The 22,015-nt window shown below is 49.9% G+C and overlaps 1 protein-coding gene across 1 annotated transcript in view; it reads left to right on the plus strand.

Annotated features, from left to right (window-relative positions):
* CCND2 (cyclin D2) overlaps nt 1-22,015 on the plus strand; it is a 30,558-nt gene that overhangs the window by 2,066 nt on the left and 6,477 nt on the right. The window contains exons 2-4 of the mRNA XM_003942188.3: nt 220-435; nt 2,957-3,116; nt 13,295-13,443. Coding sequence (XP_003942237.1) covers nt 220-435; nt 2,957-3,116; nt 13,295-13,443 — 525 coding nt within the window. The remainder of the gene's footprint in view (nt 1-219; nt 436-2,956; nt 3,117-13,294; nt 13,444-22,015) is intronic.

Genomic DNA, 22,015 nt, shown 5'->3' on the forward strand with positions numbered 1-22,015 from the left:
TTTATAGGCTCCCTGGGAATGCCAAAGCGCGGATGGGCTTAAGGCACCCCAGTTTCCTCATCTTTGTTCTTTATTCTTATCACACATTCTACTCCCCTCCCCCTCCTCACAAAAAATTAATTTTTTTTGTTTCCATACATTATGCTTTTTTATTTTTCTCTTTTGCTGATGCTGTGCTCTCCACCCCCGCCCCCCAACCCTTTCTCACTCCCATCGTAGGTCTGTGAGGAACAGAAGTGCGAAGAAGAGGTCTTCCCTCTGGCCATGAATTACCTGGACCGTTTCTTGGCTGGGGTCCCGACTCCAAAGTCCCATCTGCAACTCCTGGGTGCTGTCTGCATGTTCCTGGCCTCCAAGCTCAAAGAAACCAGCCCGCTGACTGCGGAGAAGCTGTGCATTTACACTGACAACTCCATCAAGCCTCAGGAGCTGCTGGTAATGACGGGCCCCTTCCTCCCTGCCTTTCTGCGATTCCCGCTTTCCCCTGGCCAGCAATATACCGTCTACTCACCACTTCAGAGCAAATTCTTGTGATCCAAAAATGATCCCACCAGTAGAATGTTCACACTTACGGGCGATGGCTCACTTAATAGGAAACCACTGTCTTTTTTTTGTGTGTGTGTTCCTACTATGTGCCCAGGCTCCGTGCCCAGCACTGAGGCTACATCTGAATAAGATCCTCATGGAGATTTGGGTTGGTGAGACTCTTTCGCAATGTGTGTGCATGTGTGTAGGGGAAGCGTGGAATATTTTAAGGAACAGTGATAATATTTTAATTAAATTCCAAATTTTCAAAAATAGTCTGAGAATGTGTTCACATGATAGGTATGTGGCTGTGGTGTGTGTCTCTTAAAAACTTGGAGTTCAAAGGTAATGCCCTCTGTATAAAGCCTCAGGATACCTACACATAATAGCTGTTCACTAAATATCAGTTCATTGACTTTGGCGCAAAGTCAAAATTTATCCTTTCATTGAAGGAGCCCCAGGCCTGGGTTCCTAACTCCAGTAGGATTGTGACCTCTGTACAACCCCAGGGGTCCTGTCTTATCTCTGGTTTCCTACCAGGGAACCTTTTTCCCACCTGATCTAACTCCTTTTCCCTGCAGCTTGACATATAAGACGGCCATATTGCAGCAGTACTGGATGGAAGAGCGGCTCCAAGGCCCACCTTCAGTGGTTTGCACACCCCCTCTGAACTGTTTAGAAAAGCACCCCCCGGCTTCCCGCCCCCTCCCCCTCATTACTGGCAGGGCCTGCCCAAAGTCCACAGGGCTGAGGCTGGCTTCTTGAACTGGGCTCTTTGTGAGGAGCCTTCCTTTCTGGGGCTGTGCTGCCATCTAGTGGAAGACATGCACAAGGTTGGGGGAGGAATTGCCGAGAATGTGGAGAGGGGCCTGGATGACTTCACCTTTGAACCGCTGCCAGATTTTAGCTGCTTCTGGTTTGGTCCGAGAGGCCCAGAAAGGTGCTTTCTTCTGGGAGATCTGCTTCCTTTAATCATGGTGCAAGACGAGTGGTCCGTACTCGCCTTACCCTGTGAGAAGGAAGGCCTGGCATTTCAAGCCATCTTTTTGAAGATGATGGTGGTTTAGTAGTTTATTGGGGCCCTTTACCCCAGCTGTCCACAGAAAGCCGAGGCAGATTTTTAAAGCTTATAAAAAAAACATTCTTAGAATTGGGAACCAATTTGTTTTTCTCATGGGAGAGCAGGAAAAACAATCTTTATATGGTTCATTTGTTTCAAGAGGATGGTGAACTGAGGTGTTCTTCAGGACACGTGAATCTTTCCAAGACTACCCAAGCAATATATTGCTCTACACGACCCTGGCCTTTTTATCCCAGAAGTTGGGATTTGGAAGAGTACTATTTTACAAATGAGAAGACTGAGGCCTGGGAGGGAAAGGGAATCACCCCCTGCCCCATTGCTCCAGGACTGGTGTTCTGGTTGCTGGTTTAGCAAATGAAAGAGATTCCAAGTTCTTCATGTGAATGGGAGACGGGGTGTGGTGGCAAACAGGCCCAACCTCTCATTCTTCTGATGATAGCCCAGTGGATAGGCATATTTCCTGATAGCACATACAATATTTTTAATGTTTTATTTTGGACTGTTTCCCTTTGAGCACAGTTTCCCATACGTGTCTCAGTGAAAGAGGGAAACCAGGTTTTTCTTCAGGTGGGCTGCTGATGAGAGGCCCGAAAGAGACAGGCTTTCGATGCCCCCTCACTTGCATGGAAGGATGCTGTGACGCTGAGCCAGCACCTTCACCTTGCCTCAGATCACCTCCATCTGCACAATGGGGTTGCTAATGACCATGTGGTCCTTTAGTCATGATACCAACCGCCCGTGAAACCTTGAGGTGAAAGGGCTGAGTGTCACATCCCCAAGGTTTCTGCGTGATATGTCAAAGGGGAAAGTCTGAACAGCTGAGAGAAAAAAGGCACTTGGGCAGTAAGCGAAAGCAAGCTAATGAGCTGCCCAGGAGTTGGACCAGGGAACCTTACTTTGAGCTTTATCTGCGTGCATCATTTTTCCATGAAGATTAAAAAGACTATTAATTCGGTGATAGAGACATGCACAATCAATCACCGTGAAAGGGCCACAGTGACCTTGGTCGCATCTTATTGTGGGTTCGGCTTTCTGGGTGGGCGGGCAGTATTGCCTGCAAGTCAGGGTTGGGAGGGGGTAAGGGGAGCTGGAGTGGAAACGAAATAGAAGGAAATCGAATCTTGGCAACAGCTACCTGGGCGCTCATTATTTTCAGTGGAGCCTGACATTTGAAGCATAAGAAGAGCTGTCAGCAACTTCAAAGCTTGAGGGGCACATTGACGAATGGGCCCGCCTTGCAATCTAGCAGCCACGTCCTAATGAGCGGCCTTAAAATTGGTCTGGAGCCCAACCCCCAGCCCCCTTCACCAGGTCAGCCTGTGGATTTTAGATTGTCCTCTCCTCCTCCAGGAGTGGGAGCTGGTGGTGCTGGGGAAGTTGAAGTGGAACCTGGCAGCTGTCACTCCTCATGACTTCATTGAGCACATCTTGCGCAAGCTGCCTCAGCAGCGGGAGAAGCTGTCTCTGATCCGAAAGCATGCCCAGACCTTCATCGCTCTGTGTGCCACCGGTAAGATCAGGCTTGGGCCAGGGAGGGAGGCCGGAGAGCTCTTCTGGGAGATGTTCAGGGAGAGGCCAAAGGCCTTGTGAACTTTCATGTCAGTTTAGGAGTTTAGGGGAGGGGTGGTGGTGAGTAGTCTAAAGTCTGAAGTTTCATTCCTGGGTGGCTTTCTCTTTATCTGAGCTGGTCTGTTCGCTTTCTCTGTTATACTCATAAACGGTTTATGAGGACAGGTGTGGTAAGGGGAAAAAATTAGTGCCTGTTAAAATATTCTTTATGATGGCTAAAGTGCTCTTTGAAGATTATACACACTGCTCATCGGTTGTGTTTAAATCTTTAAGGAAAAGGATGGCTTGGAGATACGCCCAAGAGGAAATCTGGGGTGTGGGGGGGATGGGGGCAAATACAGGTTAAAGGAACAATGTCAAGATAAATATGCTGCCTTCCTTGATTAGTGGTAAGGGAGACCAAAGGAATTTTTTTTTTTTTTTTTTAACTGTGGGGCATTTATGGCCTCCTGGCTGTTCTCTCCACTGTGTATGTGTGTTGCGGGGGAAGTGAACCTGGTTGGCTTCCGGTAAGGCTTTACTTTCTGAGCACTGGGTTCTGATACCCTCACTTCACGTGGAGGTGTTTTGATTTTGGCGCAGCCTTTAACATTGCAATTCTGCCTACCACGTGGATCCCACAGTTGACACACAGTTCCTACTGGCCCATTTGCTCTGTATTTTCCTAATGAACTCAAGGCAGTGGTTTGCTGTTACCTTATTAAAGGAGCCTTGGCCAGTTTCTACTGCGTTTTTTTTTTCTTGGTAGTGGCCATGGCAGAGACCCCAGAACCTTACTCATCCAAGGGAAAGGTGTCAGGAGTTCATGTTTTGACAATCAGAAACCTTAGGTAAAAAGCTGATCACTTGGGAAGACCTTTTGGTGTGGTTCACCTCCAGTTAGCCAAGAGTAGTTAAATTGCATAGGTGGATTCCGGTAGTAACTTTTTTCAATACATTGTTACATGTTACTCCTGAGTTCTACAGATGATTATATAATATACAATGTAGTGCATATGCCCTGTGCTCACAGTCAAAAGGTCAGGCTTTGCTACATGGAACTGTGAAACTGGGTGACCTTGGATTAGCTGCTTGACCTCTCTGAACCCCAGCTTCTTCGTCTGCAAAACAAGCCTGTTGATACATCATCCTACAGCCTTTTCAGAGCGCCTAGGAAAATTAAAATCAGAAAGAGATGATGCCCGTGGAAGTGCTTTGTAAACTAGATGTGTAGGTTGGACCTTCACTAGTTATGAAAATGCTACCATCTTCAATGTTAACACTGATTTTAACTGTTCCTACTAAAACGGATATGATGGCTTTCCTTTACGGGCTGCCCATGTCTGTTTCTGGTAGGACCTGCGTGCTCTGTACTTGCAGGCTTGAGTGTGGAGTCCTCCCTGCTGCCTGCATGTTCATCTAGGGTGCAGGTTTCCCCTTGCTGGTTTTCTGTACTCCTGTTCTTCTGGATGCAGGCCAGGCCTCATGGCGTGCACATGCACCCCGTGTGCCTTGGTGGGAGAGTCCATTGTTCTTCCGGCAGCCCTGGGGGCGGTTCTTAGGAGCCCAGTGGACCCCTGCTGCCTTTTGCACAGTGGTCACTCTGGCTTCCTTCCCTTCTGCTGTCTGGCCCAGGCCGGAGAGGTCAGACCTCCAATGACCTGTCATTTTGTCTCCCAGGCTTGGCTGTCCCTTTCCTCTCTCATCTTGATTCACTGTGGGGGAGGGGTCAACCAGTTGTTTCTCTCTGGCCCGAGGACAGCTGACCCCCGACCCTAAACTTCCCCATTGCCCAGCTGTGAGCTCTGCTTTGACACTGTCTCTTGACTAACAGATCTTTTGGGGGTCTGTCCACCCCTTCCTCCTCTCTGATCTCTGATTGGGGTAGGGGTCCTGGGTGGAGTTACTGGGGGTGGGCAGATCGCCAGATTCTGTCTAGACCCATTCTCGGAAACTGGGGATCCCATCCCCCACCTGTGGCCTTCTTGCCCAGATCTTCGGGCTGGCTGCCAACCCTGGGGCCAGAGGAGGGAGCCTGGGATTCGGGGACTGAGGACAGAGGCCCAGAGGGAGACAGAGGCAGTTATAAAGACTGTGTTTTGGGGGCCTTGAGCTAGCTTTGGTCAGGGGCTGGGAAATGACAGGAGAAAGGACACCCCCAAACCAAATGCAAACCATGTGCTAAAGCACTGAGCCTCAGGTGTGGACTGGGCAGAGCAGGGGGAGGTCCTCAGAAGTTTCCTGGGTATGGAAAGGATGGGCGTGTATCGCTCGCAAGATATTTCTTTCCCTGACCTGCACTTGGGTGTGTGTAACTGACCGAGTCACATAGAATCCTGGCTGCCTGGAGTTTTACAACAGTTGGCTTCACAATACAAACACCAAAGGCCACTTTTCTTAGAGGAAGCACCTTCCACGGAGAGGAGGTTGTGCGTCGTGGGGACAGGGTGTGATGCATGTGCAAGGGCCTGGGACTGTGTCTGGCCAGTGGCGGGCACAGAGGAGCTGAGGACCAGAGGTAGGAGGCGCGGATCCCAGCCTGAGCTGCTGTCCTCACCTGCTCCTCCCCTTTCCTCCCAGTCCTGGATGCTCCTTCTGAAGCTGATGAAACACCTGCGGCCAGGGTCTTGGAGGTGCACAGCGGGTGGAGGGTGAGGGTCCCGAGAGATGGTAACCAACCCTCAGGCCGTGCAGCAATTTGACAGGAAAAGCTGGTTGTGAAAGAGCTGGCATCGGTTCTGCAGCGTGTGGGGAGCGTATGTGTGTGTGAAAGGGGAAGGGAGAGCAGAACACAGGGGCCGTGGGAAGGGTGGCAGAGTGGTCTTGCTTTATGGGGCTCTGGGGTAAGATGGTGACCAGGCACAGAGGATCCCTCCTTCCCTTCCCTTTCCTGCTCAGCCTAAAATGGCTTCTGGAAGAGGGAGGGCGTCAAGCTGCTGATATCCCTCTACAGCAGGTCCTGGTCAGTGCAGGCGTGGGTGTGTGTGTGTTTGGGAGGGGATCTTCCTGACTACAGACCTAGCATTCCCGTTCCTGGAGTTTCCGAAACTGGGGGAAGCAGAACTGGGCCATCGCTTTCCCGGTCGCAGCTCTGCTGATAGAGCGCCCAGGTCTGCAAGTGAGGAAAGACCACTGGATGTGACCCGGGACGGTACTGTGGCATTGGGAGATTTCCTGACATGTGGTGCCATGCTCCATGCATGATTCCAGTTAGTCTAGGAGAGCCAGCGGCATTGAGTTTACAGCTGGCACCAGGGGCAGGGAGGTGCTCACCCTCCCCAGGAACCCACATCCCCTTTCTGCACTAGAAGCCCACCCTAAGATGCTGCTCCTTGCTATCTGTGCACAGGATAGCCGCCCCAAGGCCAGAGCCCAGTGTTGACTATAACCCTTTGTGCTGTCCCAGCCCCTGCCCTGGCTTTACTTCCAGGCGTTCCCTCAGATTCCATCCCCAAGTGAGAGGGACACAGTGGTGGCCCCGAGAAGTTCAATGCTGTGGCCCTTGATTTAGAGTGGGAGATTCACCTTGATGGGTGCTGGGAAGGGGAGTGGAAACCCGTCTTTGCATCTGCAAGCCTCTGAGCTGCCCCTGAAGCTGAGAGGTCATGGGACTGAGGGGAGTTGTTAGCATGCCCTGTGGGGACAGGCAGCCAGGCAGTGGGGGGCTTGCCATCTCTCTTCCCTCTGGCCCTAAGAGAATGGGTAGCACTAGCCCCCTCCCCAACTCCTCCCAGCAGGCCTTGCAATTGCATGGGCATTCCCTTGTCGTGGCAGCCCCGCCCCACAAGGACGGGCCATGCTGGTCCTTCCTGTTCTGGGAGTGACAGATGAGGTGCACGCTCAGTGATGTCCCTGGCCTTATGAACACCCTGGTTCTAGCTCTTTGAATTTCCACCTGACTCTGAGTGGGAGGAGGGGAGAGATGGGGAAAGCCCGACCCTGCCTTCCTCTTCGTCTTCAGTCTCAGCACTGTCTCTCTCCCACTATCTGTGGACAGGAGCAAAGCCGTCACCCTTGCACCCAAAGACCTTGGCCACCGTAGCCAAAATGTTGAACGCTAAAGTTACTGGGCACGACCACGTAGTCCGTGGTTTTAAACTTATTTAGCCCTAAACTCTTTCTTCATTAAAATCCTGCCAAGAAGTACAGATACCAAGTTGCTGAAATGGAGCACTTCTCAGGGCTGGTGCCCAGGTTGGGGAGCCCAGTGGGACCCTCCTCAGGGGCTCCCGAGTGTCCTTGGGAGGATAAGCCATTGTGCTTGCTGGTGCCCGGGCTGAGGCTGGGACCCAAGTGCTTTGATTCCTGAGCCAGAGTGCCGCCTTTGGGGCTTTTCTTCCACTCGTGACATGAAGGGCTGCCCTGTCTTCCTTAGTGGTATATGGGAGGTGACCTTGAGGAGCTGGTCAGCTTCCGGTAAGTTATGAGGAGCTCTGGATCCAGAGTCCCAAAGTTTCATCTGGACTGCAGGCCCAGCACTCACAGTGAGTGACATGAGACAGATCACTTCATCCCCCAAGACTTCATTGATTCACCTGTAGAAGATGTTTGAAACTGATGAATTTCAAGCTCCTTTTTATTAATACCTCACCATCACCACCACCGCCATGAACAGGCATACAGACCACACCAGAGCTGCCCCTGGCGCCTGTGGGTCCAGCTGGGATTCCCCTGAGGTGTGCCCCTCACCTCCACCGTTTTGCCAGGAGGGAGGCGGGAATGTCAGCTGTTCCTGGTTGTGTGGGTATCGTTCCTTGGCTCGGGTGAACCGCATCTGAATGAATGTGGAATGTGCAGGGCTAGAGTTGCCAACTCCTCTCTTCCATTCGCTGAGTGTTCATGGGGTTCTTTTCATTCCCTTGTGGGGCTGCACTTTCTCCCAGTTCTGCAAAGCAGCAGGCGGCTTTGGGGACTCGATGATGTCATTTCTGGGACACATACACAACTGGATAGTGACAGATTCTCCAGGAAGCACAGAGCCCTCATTCTTCCTGGCCTGCTTGGCCTGCTCTCTGCGTCTGCCTGCAAACCAGGGATGCTAGGCGCCTTTCTCCTCACCCCTCCAGACACTGGAGAGCATCTCCAGTCAGAACTACCCACCACAGTCCTGCAGGAAGTCCCAGGAGTGAGAGCGGTGGAGGGGCAGGATGGGGAGGAGGCTGGCTGACATTCATTGCTTACCTTGAACCGGGCACTGTGCTTTACAAGGATTATTTTAGTTCATCCTCAGAACAACACTATGGGTGGGTATTGTTATTCTCATTATTTGGAGGTCAGAAAATGAAGACTCAGAGAGATCAGGTAACGTGCTCATCTTCACACCCTTGGTAGGTGATGGGATGGAGATTCAACCTCACTCTCATTCCAGAGCTAGTACTCTGAACCAGTGAGCTGCGTTCTCCAGAGGTCTGCTTTGGTTGGAGGGGAGCTGGAGCCCTAGGCCCTGGGATGCTCTGTCCCCCATGACAAGGTGTGTGGCTGCTTCTGCTTTCTTCAGCTCTCCAGATGCAGCAACCTAGAGGAGGCCCTGGGTTTGGTTGGGGACTGGGGCAGGAGTGGAGGCTGCCCAAGCTCCAAGCACTCCACCTTCCAACTCAGAGCTTCCTGGGCGATCTCCCAATCCTTTCTATCTCCCTGGAGAGTCTTCTGAGAAGTGTCTCAAATGCTCCTCTCCACTTATGAGCTTCCTTTTTTGTTTGATGGGGGGTTTTTCTTTTCTTTTTTTTTCTTTTTTTTTTTTTTTTTTTTTTTTGAGCCTGTTGCCCAGGCTGGAGTGCAGTGGCACAATATCTGCTTACTGCAAACTCTGCCTCCTGGGTTCAAGTGATTCTCCTGCTTCAGCCTCTTGGGTAGCTGGGATTACAGGTGCCTGCCACTATGCCTGGCTAATTTTTGTAGAGACAGGGTTTCACCATGTTGGCCAGGCTGGTCTCGAACTTCCGATTTCAGGCGATCCACCTGCCTTGGCCTCCCAAAGTACTGGGATTACAGATGTGAGCTACTGCGCCCAGCCTTCAAGAGCCTCGTTTTTTTGAGAAGTTTCTTTAGAAGTTACCTATATTGTAGTACAGACCTAGCCATTACAGCACACCATCCTCTGCTATCCAGTGCATTGATGCCCAGCTGTAAGAAGTCTCAATGTTGTATATTTTTGGGAGAGTCCTCCATGCTGCCTGAAACAGGGAGGAGCACATTGTAATGAGCTGATCAGAATGGATCGCTGATCAGTTAATTGCCCCTCTCTCTGCCGCAGGAGAAGGCGGGATCTCAGGAAGTCACCAGCATCTCACCTCTCCAGGTGGTCAATTAATGCTGGAGAGGGTACACCCTCGCCCCTGAATGTGCCTTCTGTACCAGCATACAGCTCGTTGGCATTTTTGATCAAGAGACGTAAGAGACTGCTGAGAAATTTTTACCTGGTTCTTATTCATTAAAATAACATTACATGAAAGTTTTACAATCTTAGCTGCGTTTCCCCCACCTAACAGAACAGCTTTTATCTCCGTGCCTCCTTCCAGTTCATCCGTAGGCACGTATGTGTGTATTTACCCATGGTGGTCATCTTCGTCTTTGCATGCATGCAATTTGGTTTTCTGCTCCCTTCTTCTAAGTGGATATTGTGACCATTTCTCTGTCCTGTCATAGAGACAAAGCTGAAGGTTTCCAGGAATGGCTGCATTGGGTAGGTGGAGCTTTTTACAGGTCGCGGGGGAGGGGGTTGACTCACCACAGCTAGGTAGCTAGTGCACAGATGAATTGATGTTTCGTTTTTCTGTTTTTCTCTCTGTTCAGTGTTCCCCACCAGCACAGAGGGGTATGTCCTTGTCGGTGGTCCTGGGGCAGCCCTGGGCTGCAGGGAAGTAGTGCTGCTCAGTGGAGAGGGGTGCTTTGTGACTTGGCCAGCTGGTAAATGTCACGATACATTCTATTGTCACGATACATTCTATTGTCTCCTCATTGTTCTTCTCCTTGGGAGTCATTCTCAGTCCAGATCCTCAATTAAGAGCAAAGAAGAGCTGTAAGGCACCTGGGAGACTATCCTGCCTGCTATTTTTAAACTCTTTGACCTAAGTCATGAAAGAAGAAATGCATTTTACAACACAACTCAGGATGCTTGTACAAGTACATCAGACTGATACAAAATCCCCAAACACTATTTACTCTTACTACTTGCAGTGAGCCGGATACTTTCTATCCTACTCTTATTTGATTAAAGGAGAACAACAAAAAAATGCTGGTCACGACCCACACGTGAATTTCATGACCCATTAATAAGTTGCAACTAGAAATTAGAAAAACACTTACCCAACCCAACCCCTTATTAGACAAATGAGAAGCCAGGCCCTTGGAAAGAGGAAGTGACTTGCCCACAGGCTCACAGTCTGGACCTAGCTGGAGGGCTGATGTGACCTTAGTATTGGACTAACCTGGTGGAGAGATGGGGTGAGGGTCAGGGGTCCAGAGGAAGATGCTGATCTCCTGTGTAGCAGGCGATGGCAGCGGGGGCAGCAGGTCTTCTGTCTGGCTGTGGGAACATTGCCCCTTTGGTGCCACTCTGAGCTGCTGAGACACAGCCAAGTTCATGCACACAGTGCTCCCCAATTCTGTGGGATGGGACCGTGTCCCCCAGAGGACTCCCCTGAACATTTTCTCAGTAAAACAAAAAGGAGGTGAAGTCTCCCTGTGCAACCATGCTCCTGTTCCCGCTGTGCTTGCTGGCTTCCACAAGTTAATTCATATGCCAATAATAAGAGTTGGTTTTGCTAGCAGTGGGACAGCAGAGACGGGCATGTGTGAGGTGTGCTCCCCGCTCTGAGGCCTGTGGCAGAGGGAAGGGAGGGCTGAGGATACTTTCCTGCCCCTTCCCTGGCAGATGCTCCCACCCGCGCCTTTGTGGGCCCAGGGCCATTGGCTGGCTGCCCCCCGCTTGTGTTATGAATGTCACAGGGGGGAGCTAACGAGGTTATTGGGCAGAGAAACACTCTCCTGTGACCCATGTGGAAGAGACCTACAGCAGAGCAAGAGGCAGGGAGGCGGCTTTGTCACACCGTCCATGGTGACAGAGAAAGCATAGGAGGGGCAGGGGGACAGCAGGCGTGGGCACAGCACCATCATATTTGTTCCTCAAGAGGTGGAGATGGTAAAGGAGGAAAAGCCAAAGAGACAGGCAGATGGCCAGGTTTGCTCTGCATTCATGATGGGAGTCGGGGGAGGGGGGGCTGTGCATGGTGTGGGGGTCCATGGTGTCTGCCAACACTGCTAACTTATGCTGGGGTGACGGGCTTATCATTAAAAGAGCTGCCGTGGGGCCGGGCGCGGTGGCTCAAGCCTGTAATCCCAGCACTTTGGGAGGCCGAGGCGGGCGGATCACGAGGTCAAGAGATCGAGACCATCCTGGTCAACATGATGAAACCCCGTCTCTACTAAAAAAAAAAAAAAAAATTAGCTGGGCATGGTGGCACGTGCCTGTAATCCCAACTACTCAGGAGGCTGAGACAGGAGAATTGCCTGAACCCAGGAGGCAGAGGTTGCAGTGAGCCGAGATCGCGCCATTGCACTCTAGCCTGGGTAACGAGCGAAACTCTGTCTCAAAAAAAAAAAAAGAGCTGCCGTGGAAAATGTGTGTGTAATAGAGCCTCACATAGGAAGAAGGGGAAATAAGAGAGGGGCTGGTTTTTGTAGGTTTAACCTGATTGTTTCTGCTGTAAGTTGAAGGGTGACCCATGTTTCCCTATATGCTGTCTTCTGCCCCTGTGTGCCCTTCCCGTGTCTACACACAGTAAGTTCAACGGAGCAATGCTAAACTAGAAAGAGTACACTTCGGAAGACTTGCCGCTCTCCAGGACTGTCACTAGGGTGATGGCTGAAACTGTCCCCACCCTATGGTTGTGTCAACACCAGCAGGGGCAGCTTACTTAAACTCTCAAAGGTCTCAGGGTTCTCACCCACAGCATTAGGGTGATGCTCGTGTGCACCTTCAGTGGCTGATGGGTGGATTAAACAGGATGTAACATGTATCGTATTGCATATGGTGGTCATTGGGAGCTGTCGGCAGCAGTAATGGGGAAGTTGGCTGCCTTTATTTCCCCTTGATGGACCAAGCAGCTGCTGTGTCGTGGTCATCCAGCACCTCTGGGGAGTGCTCAGAGAAAGACAAGGGGTCTGGTCTTCCAAGAGGATCCCTCTAGCACACAGGAGCATCCTCTGTATTTGCTGTCGGAAATGGCAGTGGTTGGGGTTCAAGCCCCTCTCATTTATTCTCCTCATTCTGCACTTTTCTGTAGCAAGTGACATTGTCTTCTCTTAACAATAAAATGGCCCTTCAGGCTCATGAGTCATAACACTGAAACCAAGTCACCCATCTGATTCGGACGCAATGGTTCATCTTTGGTGCTTAGTTAGAGCCCTGTGTTAGGGTTAGAATCCCCTGCCGTAATGTTCTGAGATCCTTGCCGTTGAGCCAGAGGTTGGGAATTGGGTGGAACTCGGCCCCCACTCGCCCACTCCCTGCATTGCTGCTTCTCTCATTTCCTGTTTTAAATCAAATCTTTGTTCTGGGTCATATTAATCCTCGATGCCTGTCCAGAAACTATAGCAAGATCCCATCTGAATTAGCGTTCTGCATCGATTTTGCCCGATTCTCTCGCCTCCTTGTACTCTCCCTCCTTCTTTCATCTGGAGCCCCCGGTCTATCCTGCTTGCACAGCCCATGGGGTACCTTAACTGCACTGGTCTCAGACATTCTCTGCTCTGTTCCCACCATCACCTCTAGAGGAGACCACGATTCACTCACCTTGCTGCCGCCACCAGCGTCAAGAGTGTTACCTCAGACATGCTTAATATGACTGGGATTTGGGGACTGGGGACCTTGACTCCTCTGTGCATTGATTATGTGCACTCAGATAAGCTATCTTCCTTCCCTGCCTCAGTCTCCTCCGTTTAAATCTGGAACAGCCATGGTGATGGCAAATAAACACAGGGCCCCTTGTGAAGGAACTCAAGGGAGGACATGCCTGTAGGGCAAGGGGTCACTTGTGCCACTGGCCTGCTGCCATCCTGTTTCTGAGTCTCTGCAGTCTGGGGAGCGCCTGCATCCAAATTCATTCTGTGCCCTGACCTTGTGCCTCTCCTTCCTTGCAGACTTTAAGTTCGCCATGTACCCACCATCGATGATCGCAACTGGAAGTGTGGGAGCAGCCATCTGTGGCCTCCAGCAGGATGAGGAAGTGAGTTCGCTCACTTGCGATGCCCTGACTGAGCTGCTGGCTAAGATCACCAACACAGACGTGGTAGGTGGCCTCCACCGTCTTGGCTGAGACCAGATGTCTCTTCTCGGCTCAGGGAAAGAGACAGCGGGTTTGATTATGTCATGTCAGGGGTGTTTTGGGGATTTGTTTTCTAAGATCAACATCCAAGGGAGTACAAAGTTCAGCAGGTGACACCCCCCTCTTAAAATTCTGAAAGACCGTGCACCGTAAAATACAGAAGAAAACTCAGGAAGCAGATGCAGGGGCGGGCGGAGGGCTGTTTACCGATGTTCCTCTCTGGCGTGGGCTTCCCAGTGGGTCTGAATTGTGGCTTCATTGCCATATTTGTACACGCTGACGGGCTGCCTCTGCCCAGCAGCGTTAGAGCTGCCGTGTCTGCTCACACACGCTGAGGCTGTAAGGCACGGAGAGGAGAAAGGAGAGCCAGGACTCGGCTGCCGTGGACAGAGCACACACACACGAGGTGCCCCACTGTGAGAACGGCGTCCGTCCCTGGGAGACCTCTCAACCCCTCCCCGGTCTCTCTTCCCTTTTGTTCAGTGCAGTAGTGGATTACAAAGTGCTTTCAAAAGACGAAGTTCCATACAAACTCAAGAAACTATTATTAGCTTCGGGAGCTTCCCCATTCTGTGTGCCCTGTGGACGGCCCAGAGGCTGTTACTTCCTGTTGCCAGAATTTGGAGCTCCTGAGAAGAAAGGTTTTGAGAGAGACCAGAGTCAAGTGAGACTCTGAATGCAGCTGGTAGGAAGCTGCAGTCCCAGGGCGTCCCAGCCGGGATGGTGCTGAGACGTCAGAGAGGCAGTTCCTTCATTTTCCATGGGCAGGACACGGGCTGTAGTAACCAGCCAGGAGGCGGGGCTGTGGCAGAGCCGGGACTAGAACCCCCAAACTCCACCTGCCCCTAAGAAACATTCCACCCCACCCTTGCTACCGCTCCTGGGATCTTCTGGTTTGAAAAAAACCTTGGGTTTAAAGGCAACCCGAGAGGGGTTTGTTGGCCCTGAGCCTTCATGCATCGCCATGGAGAGGCTCAAGAACGCAGAGCACTTCACGATGACACCCTCTGGATGGTCCAGGGGGATTCAGAGGCCCTCTGCGGGCTTTTATTGAGTTAAGGGATCATGTGATTTACAGGCCTAGGCTGAGGCCTGCACAAGGGATACTGAACAGATTAAACGTCAGAGAGCCCACGGCTGCAGCCTTTCTCTGCCGTCCACCTGGATTTTTCCTGGCATTTGTTCCCAGCTCAGAGAAATGGTGCAGGGAGATGCTGACAGAGCAAATCCGAGGTCCTCCTCTGAGATAGTTCTTAGATACGGTTTTAAAATGCGGGCTCCAAACATACGCTTTTTAAACGAGGACTCCAAAACACAGACCGAAAAGCTCCCTCCAGTGCAGCGTGAAGAATGCTTTTCTAATCCTCCAGAGAAAAATCATGGACAGGAATTAACATTTATAGAAATGGTATGCTTTCTTCTTTTTCTGAATGTCTCCAGTTAAGGCTGCCTTACAAATAGGACTCCCAACCAATTTAAGACCAGCCCTTCCTCAAAGCCTGGAGACAAAAATGTCAGAGTGTGAGCGGCTCCCCTCCTCCTGCCCCCAGGCGTTGGAACCTTTTCCCAAAGTTGACAGACCTGAGGGCTGACCACCCTTCTGTCTCCAGCCTTTTCTCACCTCCCTCTGTGCTCCCTTACTGATCTCACGTGCACGGTGGTGTCAATTTCACTCCTGGGAGTTGCTGCTAAATCTCTTGGCTTTTCAAGACTGCAGGCAAGTCAGTTTGTCATCTCATCTGGAGATACTGTTTTGCCTTTTTCTGATACCACATAGCCAGGCCAAATAGACATGAAGTGGGTAGGAAGCTGGTTGAGGAGTGGCCTCCTATAAATCCCAGCTGTTGGTTGAGTTGGTACGTCACTTCTATAACGGGCACACACTGTGTTTCTTAACTAGGGCTGCCTGTGTATGCCTCATTCATACCAGTGGGCCTAGGTTAAACATTTTCATATTTAAAAACCAAGAGTGAACATAGTGAAATGTAAAATTAATAACAGTTTTTCAAATAAAAATCGGAGACCTCAGGAAGTTCCAAGCTTACCTCTGGCACCCCAGAGGCTTGTTCACTCTCCCTGAAAATGTTGTTAGTGGAAAGATTCAAGCAGCGCTGGGCTAGGCTGTGTGTGTGTGTGTGTGTGTGTGTGTGTGTGTGTGTGTGTGTGTGTAACTTCCCAAGTGATAAATCTCCTCCCATCCGTTAGCCTGTGTTCTCTGAAAAGCTGATGAGGGAAGAAAGATAAAAGGACTAGAATGTAGAACGCATCAGCATTGGGAGGGTGGTGAATTTTGCATCCTGAGCTCTGTTTACCATTTCTTGAGTCAAGAAGTGGTGTATTTCAAGCACTTAAAGTCTTCATCCGTTTCTGGAAGTCTTTACTGAAGGCCCAGTTGTTGCTAGAAGTCGGGGCGGATGGGTGGCATGTGGGAGATAGAGGATGAAATTCCTGCATTCAGGGAACTTAGCAGCTGTATGATGAATCAAGAGTAAAGCACGCAAAACCCTAGGAAATTAAGAACATAAATGAATGTCTGCTAACTAATGTGTTACGAACGCTAAATGCAAGAGGAAATCAACCCAAAAGCAGGAGCTCATGATGCCTAACGTAGAATGCAGGCCTCCCAGCAGAGAAAACTTGGGTAATAGAAACTGTTCTTAGAGCAGAGAAACAAAATGTATGCGCACACAAGGGAATGTTATTTAACGAAATGAAGTTCCGATCCATGTTATAACATAGGCAAACCTTGAAAATACTATGTTAAGTGAAATGAGTCAGACACAAAAAGACAAATACTGTATGATTCCACTTATACGAGGTACCTGGAAAAGTCAAATTTCATAAAGACAGGGTAGAATAGAGGTTCCCAGGAGTCTGAGAGGGAGGAGAGGATGAGGAATTACTGTTTCGTAGGTTTATCTTTTCAGTTTGGGATGATGGAAACAATTCTGTAAATGGAGAGTTCTGATGGCCACACACAGTGTGAATGTACTTAACACCACTGTACATTGAAAAGCGGCTAAAATGGGAAATTTGACGTTATGTATATTTACCACAGTAAAATGTGTGTGCATATATGTACATGCATACACGCATGCACACATAGGTATATATATGTGTGTACATATGTCTAAAACAACCTTGAGCCACGCTATGAAATGCCCATAGGTTGGTGTTGAGCTCTTCCCAGAAAAAGCCAAGTACACAGGACAGAATTTTGCCCCCTGGCCCTAATGCATTGACAAACAAGAATTGGGAGAGGCTCACGGTTTCCCTGAGAGCCCCTGAAGTCACACGTCAGCTCCTACACACCTTGCTGTTTATGATTTCTTCAAACGTGCTCTCTGTCACTTTGCATGTTAGGTTGCAGGCTGTCGGGGATCGAGCTGTTGAAAGAGGGTCCCCCTGATCTTGTGAGATGGCCAGGCGGGTCTCTCTGGTTCACTGGCCGGCAGCAGATAGCTTTGATGGGAGGGACCCACGCGGCTCTGAGAAAGTCAGCCTTTGTTGCTCTGTCTGGTTGCCAAAATAAACCGGAATGCTTCATTCCAAAGAGAAAGCTGAGCGAGGGGCCTGATAGTTCTATAGGGAATAAAAGTCTCAGAAGGTGGTATATTTTAAATACTTTTTCCTTCCAATCGTAAGAGTTGGAAAAAACAGCTAGAGAGGCAGTTTGGCTTTAGGGGGCACTTCTGTTGGGGGTGTCCAGTGCCTTGGGTAGGTTTGAGAGGGGAGAACAGCACGGGCCTGGGTCCCCTGCTTCCTTAAGCCGAACTGGGGTCCTCGTCCCCTCTGCACTCTCCTCGGGCTGCACGCCAGCCTTTATCTCAGTGCTTCCTTGTCTATAGAACCTCTTGAATAAGGCCCAGCTTTTCCTCAGCTCTTTATCCGAGCCCCTGGCAGAGTCATTGGGAGTAATGCTTAAGAGCGGGAGGGAAGAGGAAGGAAGGAGCCCCCGAAGGACAAAGGCAGGCAGATGGGTTTCCAGTGTGTTTCCGATTCGCTGGTCTCCCCATGTCCTTTGAAAAGTTGGATCTTCATTTTCACTTTAATTCTGTGTCAGGGCCTTGCGAGTCTTCTGAGTTTTCCCTAACGGTATCTTAGCGGAAGTGGCTTCATTTTCACATGACACAGGTGCACAAACTCACTAACTAAAAAGTGGAATTGAGGCTCACAGGCCGTGAAGATGTTGTGAAGTTATTGCAAGATATTTAACAGAATAGAGACTCTAGTCATCTGTTCATTAGACTATCCTTTTTTGTCTAGGTCACATCAAAACTCTTTGTCACATTCTTTAAAAAAAAAACAACAAAAAAAAACACTTTAGATTGAGGGGGTCCACATGCAGGTTTGTTATGTAGATATATTGTGTGAAGCTGAGGTTTGGGCTTCAGGTGAATCTGTCATCCAAACAGTATACATGGTACCCAATAGCAAGTTTTTCAACTCTTGTCCCCGCCCCTAGACACATTCTTAAATCTTGCCCAGAGAAGATTCCAGGATATCTCTTCCTTAGGGTCATCCCAGCATTTTATATCTCGGTCACATCAAAACTGGTTGTCAGTGAGCTAGTAAAAAGCCGCGCCGTGAAAGAAGTCTCGGTTTTGACCACATGTAATGCATGGGGTCTCGCATCGTGTCTTTCTGCTCCATGGCTGGAAGCCCCAGCACCCTCGAAGCACATGTCATTTTAAAGGCTCCGCTGTTGCAGATTCTGTCTTCAGGGCCTGTGGTCAGGAACCTTGTGAAGTGTTGCTGGAAGCTGGGGGTGGGGAGGTGGCATGGAATTGGGCGGGGGGGGGGGGGCGGCTGATGCCTCCCTCTCCTGCCTCGTTTTTCTGTGGACCTCATTTGGTATGCAAGGAAATGAGCCAAACAGCCTGTGAAGAAAGGAAGAATGAGATAGTTTCCTAAGTTGTCTCTGCCTGAGTTGGCCGCGGGTCTGGGGCTCATTCAGCCCTTTGTCCCCCTGTTGAGTGCAGTGCGTGTGTGGTGACAATGGAGTGGTGCAGTTACACTGAGGGCTAATGGTAGGAGTTCCGTCAGCCCATTCATGGAGGCAGAGGAGGGTGCAGGGCGCAGAGCTCGAGCCAGCAAGCAGAGGAAGTCAGAGGCCCTTGTAACGAGCTCAAGATCACAAACACTGCTGTCAGGGCTCCAGGCTTGGCGGGGGTGGGGGCGAGGGAGGGGGCCTATCATCGTGGAAGTTGGAGGTCTGCCCGACCTCCAGCGCGGTACGGTACCACCTGTCCAGGCTGACAGACGAGCATTATGGCTTCCCTTTTAATCAGCTTAATTTGGGGCGTCTTAACACAATGGCTGGTGCTCTGGAGGCTGCAGGAAAGCTGATGTCCTAGAGCCGCCGCACTTTACATGCATGTAACATCTTTTTATTGGAGGCGCTTTCGTGTTTTTCCAGCCACTTGGGCGATGTTTCTCTTTCTTGGAGATTCTCTGGTCTGTCTGTCTTTACTTAGAGCTTAGAAGTCAAGGTATACAGAAAAAGAAAGTTCTGAAATTGGAGGCTTGCCCTCTCTGAAGCCAAGCTGAGCTTTTGGCCAGATGTCATTGTGGGGCAGGCCACTTCAGCTCTCCAGGCTCCATTCCCTAGCTGGGAAACGAGAGCACTTGGCTATTTGACTTCCGAAGGCCCTTTAGACCTCCAAATTATCCAAGTCTGTGATTATTTATATATGTCTTCTTATAATCCAGCCCTTCGGAAACACGAACTCCACTCTTCTCTCAGCTTGATCATCTAACAGAAGCAGGCCGGTTGGATTTAAGCTGGAGTGGGGGTCTTCTCTCCAGGTGGCTGCCCCATCCCCACCCCATCCCAATCCCATGCATTCTCCTGCCCTTCTGCTTTGGGCAAGACCGGGATTGTGTGGAGTTGGCACATCCAGTGGCAGGTATTGGCACCACTGCGCAGTCTCCTCTCCCTTCACCTTCCACCAGTGTACAGAATTTTTATGCCCTTCACAAGTCCAAAGAGGGCCCCTGCCATGTTAAATAAAGGTATTCATATGCGGGGAGTGAGCTACGTCGCATGGAAGGGAGAGGCCAAGTTGTCTCTCCACCATCAGAGAATAATGTTTGACATCATTTATACAAGACAGGCTTTTGCCCTTTAGTCTTGCTGAGCCAGAATGAGGGATTTGTGTAGTTGAAAGTCAAGCTGATCATTGTCAAGTTGCGAGGAAGTGGAGCCTGAAAGAAGGTTAGGCAGGACTACAGAGAGGGTTAGCATCCTGCTTCGCCACGAGGTAAGTCTAGAAGAGGGTGGGGAAGGGAGTTCAGAATTCTTCTCTCATGGAGTACCTGCTTTGGTCATCCTTTTACCTTCCAGTCAGAGGGATCATTGATCAAGAGCTGGTCAGGCTGGCGTGGTGGCTCATGTTGGTAATCCCAGCACTTTGGGAGGCCAAGGTGGGTGGATCACCTAAGGTCGGGAGTTCAAGACCAGCCTGACCAATATGGTAAAACCCTGTCTCTATTAAAAATACAAAAATTAGCTGGGCATGGTGGCACACAACTGTAGTCCCAGCTATTTGGGAGGCTGAGGTGGGAGAATCACTTTAACACACAGAAGGTCCCTCAGTCAGCCAAGAATCCTGCCATCTCCTTTAGATAACAAAAGCTCTTAGGCCTTACGCTTTGGGTAGGATTTGTCTTTCATGGACGAGCATTCAGTTGAAAACAAGTATATAGTCACTGCCTCTATGGTAGGGAGGTACTCTGAGCTAGTCTCTCTGCCTCCTGGGAAAAAAGAACAATTGTTAACATCCCCTTCAGCTGTTCCTCAAGTCCCTGTACAGTGGAAGGACATTACACGTGAACTTCCTGGATTCAGTGCATTATTCTCTGCAAGAAAAAAAAAAAAAAAAAAAAAAAAAACAGAGAAAGAAGAAAATATGAATTTAGATTGTTAGGTTCAGCATTTCACTCATTGAGTGCACATAGCGGGTGAGGGAGGACAGATGGGATATGGGGTTGAAGCTGCTGTGCTGGGTCTTGGTTCCTGCCCCTGCACCGTGGAGTGAGCATTTCATCACACCACGTTGATTCCAGCATTTAAGTCGACTCCTTCCTGCCGTGCTCAAATGCAGAAAGGGCTGTCATGTCTGTCCCAGCTTTAGAAGAAAAACTGATAGGGTGAGACTTACCATTCCTCTCTGATGTGGAACCTTCCCACGGGACATGCCACAGTAATTTTGACTATAATCACTTTTTGCCTTTAACCCCCACATTCTTTCTGATTCTATATTTAATATTAACTTTTTCAGATTATAAGGTTTGAGGTTTTCAAACATCTACCAAAATGTAAGTGCTGCTAGAAACATTATACTTTCAGGCCACACGTGGTGGCTCACGCCTGTAATTCCAGCATTTTGGGAGGCCAAGGCAGGCAGACCGCCTGAGGTCAGGAGTTCAAGACCAGCTTGGTCAACATGGTAAAACCCCATCTCTACTAAAAATACCAAAATTAGCTGGGCGTGGTGGCACATGCCTGCAATCCCAGCTACTTGGAAGGCTGAGGCAGGAGAATCCCTTGAACCTGAGAGATGGAGGTTGCAGTGAGCTGAGACTGCGCCATTGCACTCCAGCCTGAGCAACAGAGCGAGACTCCATCTCAAAAAAAGAGAAAGAAAGAAAAGAAAAAAGAAACATTATACCTTTAGCTTTCGCCACCTAGCAAGTGGTAAGCTATGATGACAAAACTGCCACATAGTCCTTGAGGGAAAAACTTTGGGAAGAGTGGAACAGTGGTAAGGCAGGCGAGCCCCATGAGATTTCTCATCATTCATTCAGCTCAGCGGGTCGGGCAGGGTAAGGGGTGCGACCAGGAGATGCCACAGGAAAGTCTGAGAGATGTTAGCAAGTCCTGGAAGCCAGTACCTGACTCCGCCTCAGCCTCGTTCAGGGTGGCACGGAAACCCCTGCTGCTGGGTCACGTCACCGTCAGCGCTCTCCCTAGCACCAGACACACAATCTTCACTAAAGAGTGTCAAGATCTTGACACACAATTCACCAGTCTTGACTAAACGCTAATCTAGACCTCATTTCAAAGAAATCTGAGGTATTCTTTCAGGTTCCAGGACCAATTTACTGTTACACATAATAGTGACCATTTGTTGAGCTCCACTTAGCACTACACATATCCCAGGAGCATCTCAGTTGCCCTTTACTCTGAGTGTTTTGTTGTCCTTGCTTTATGGATGGGGAAACAGATCAGAAAAGTTAAATAACTAGGCCAGGCGCAGTGGCTGTAATCCCAGCACTTTGGGAGGCCGAGGCGGGTGGATCACGAGGTCAAGAGATCAAGAACATCTTGGTCAACATGATGAAACCCCGTCTCTACTAAAAAAAAAAAAAAAAAAAAAAAATTAGCTGGGCATGGTGGCGCGTGCCTGTAATCCCAGCTACTCAGGAGGCTGAGGCAGGAGAATTGCCTGAACCCAGGAGGCGGAGGTTGCGGTGAGCCGAGATCGCGCCATTGCACTCCAGCCTGGGTAACAAGAGCGAAACTCCGTCTCAA

The sequence above is a fragment of the Saimiri boliviensis genome, chromosome 7 (assembly GCF_048565385.1).
Source record: "Saimiri boliviensis isolate mSaiBol1 chromosome 7, mSaiBol1.pri, whole genome shotgun sequence".
In the NCBI taxonomy this organism is placed as follows: domain Eukaryota; kingdom Metazoa; phylum Chordata; class Mammalia; order Primates; family Cebidae; genus Saimiri; species Saimiri boliviensis.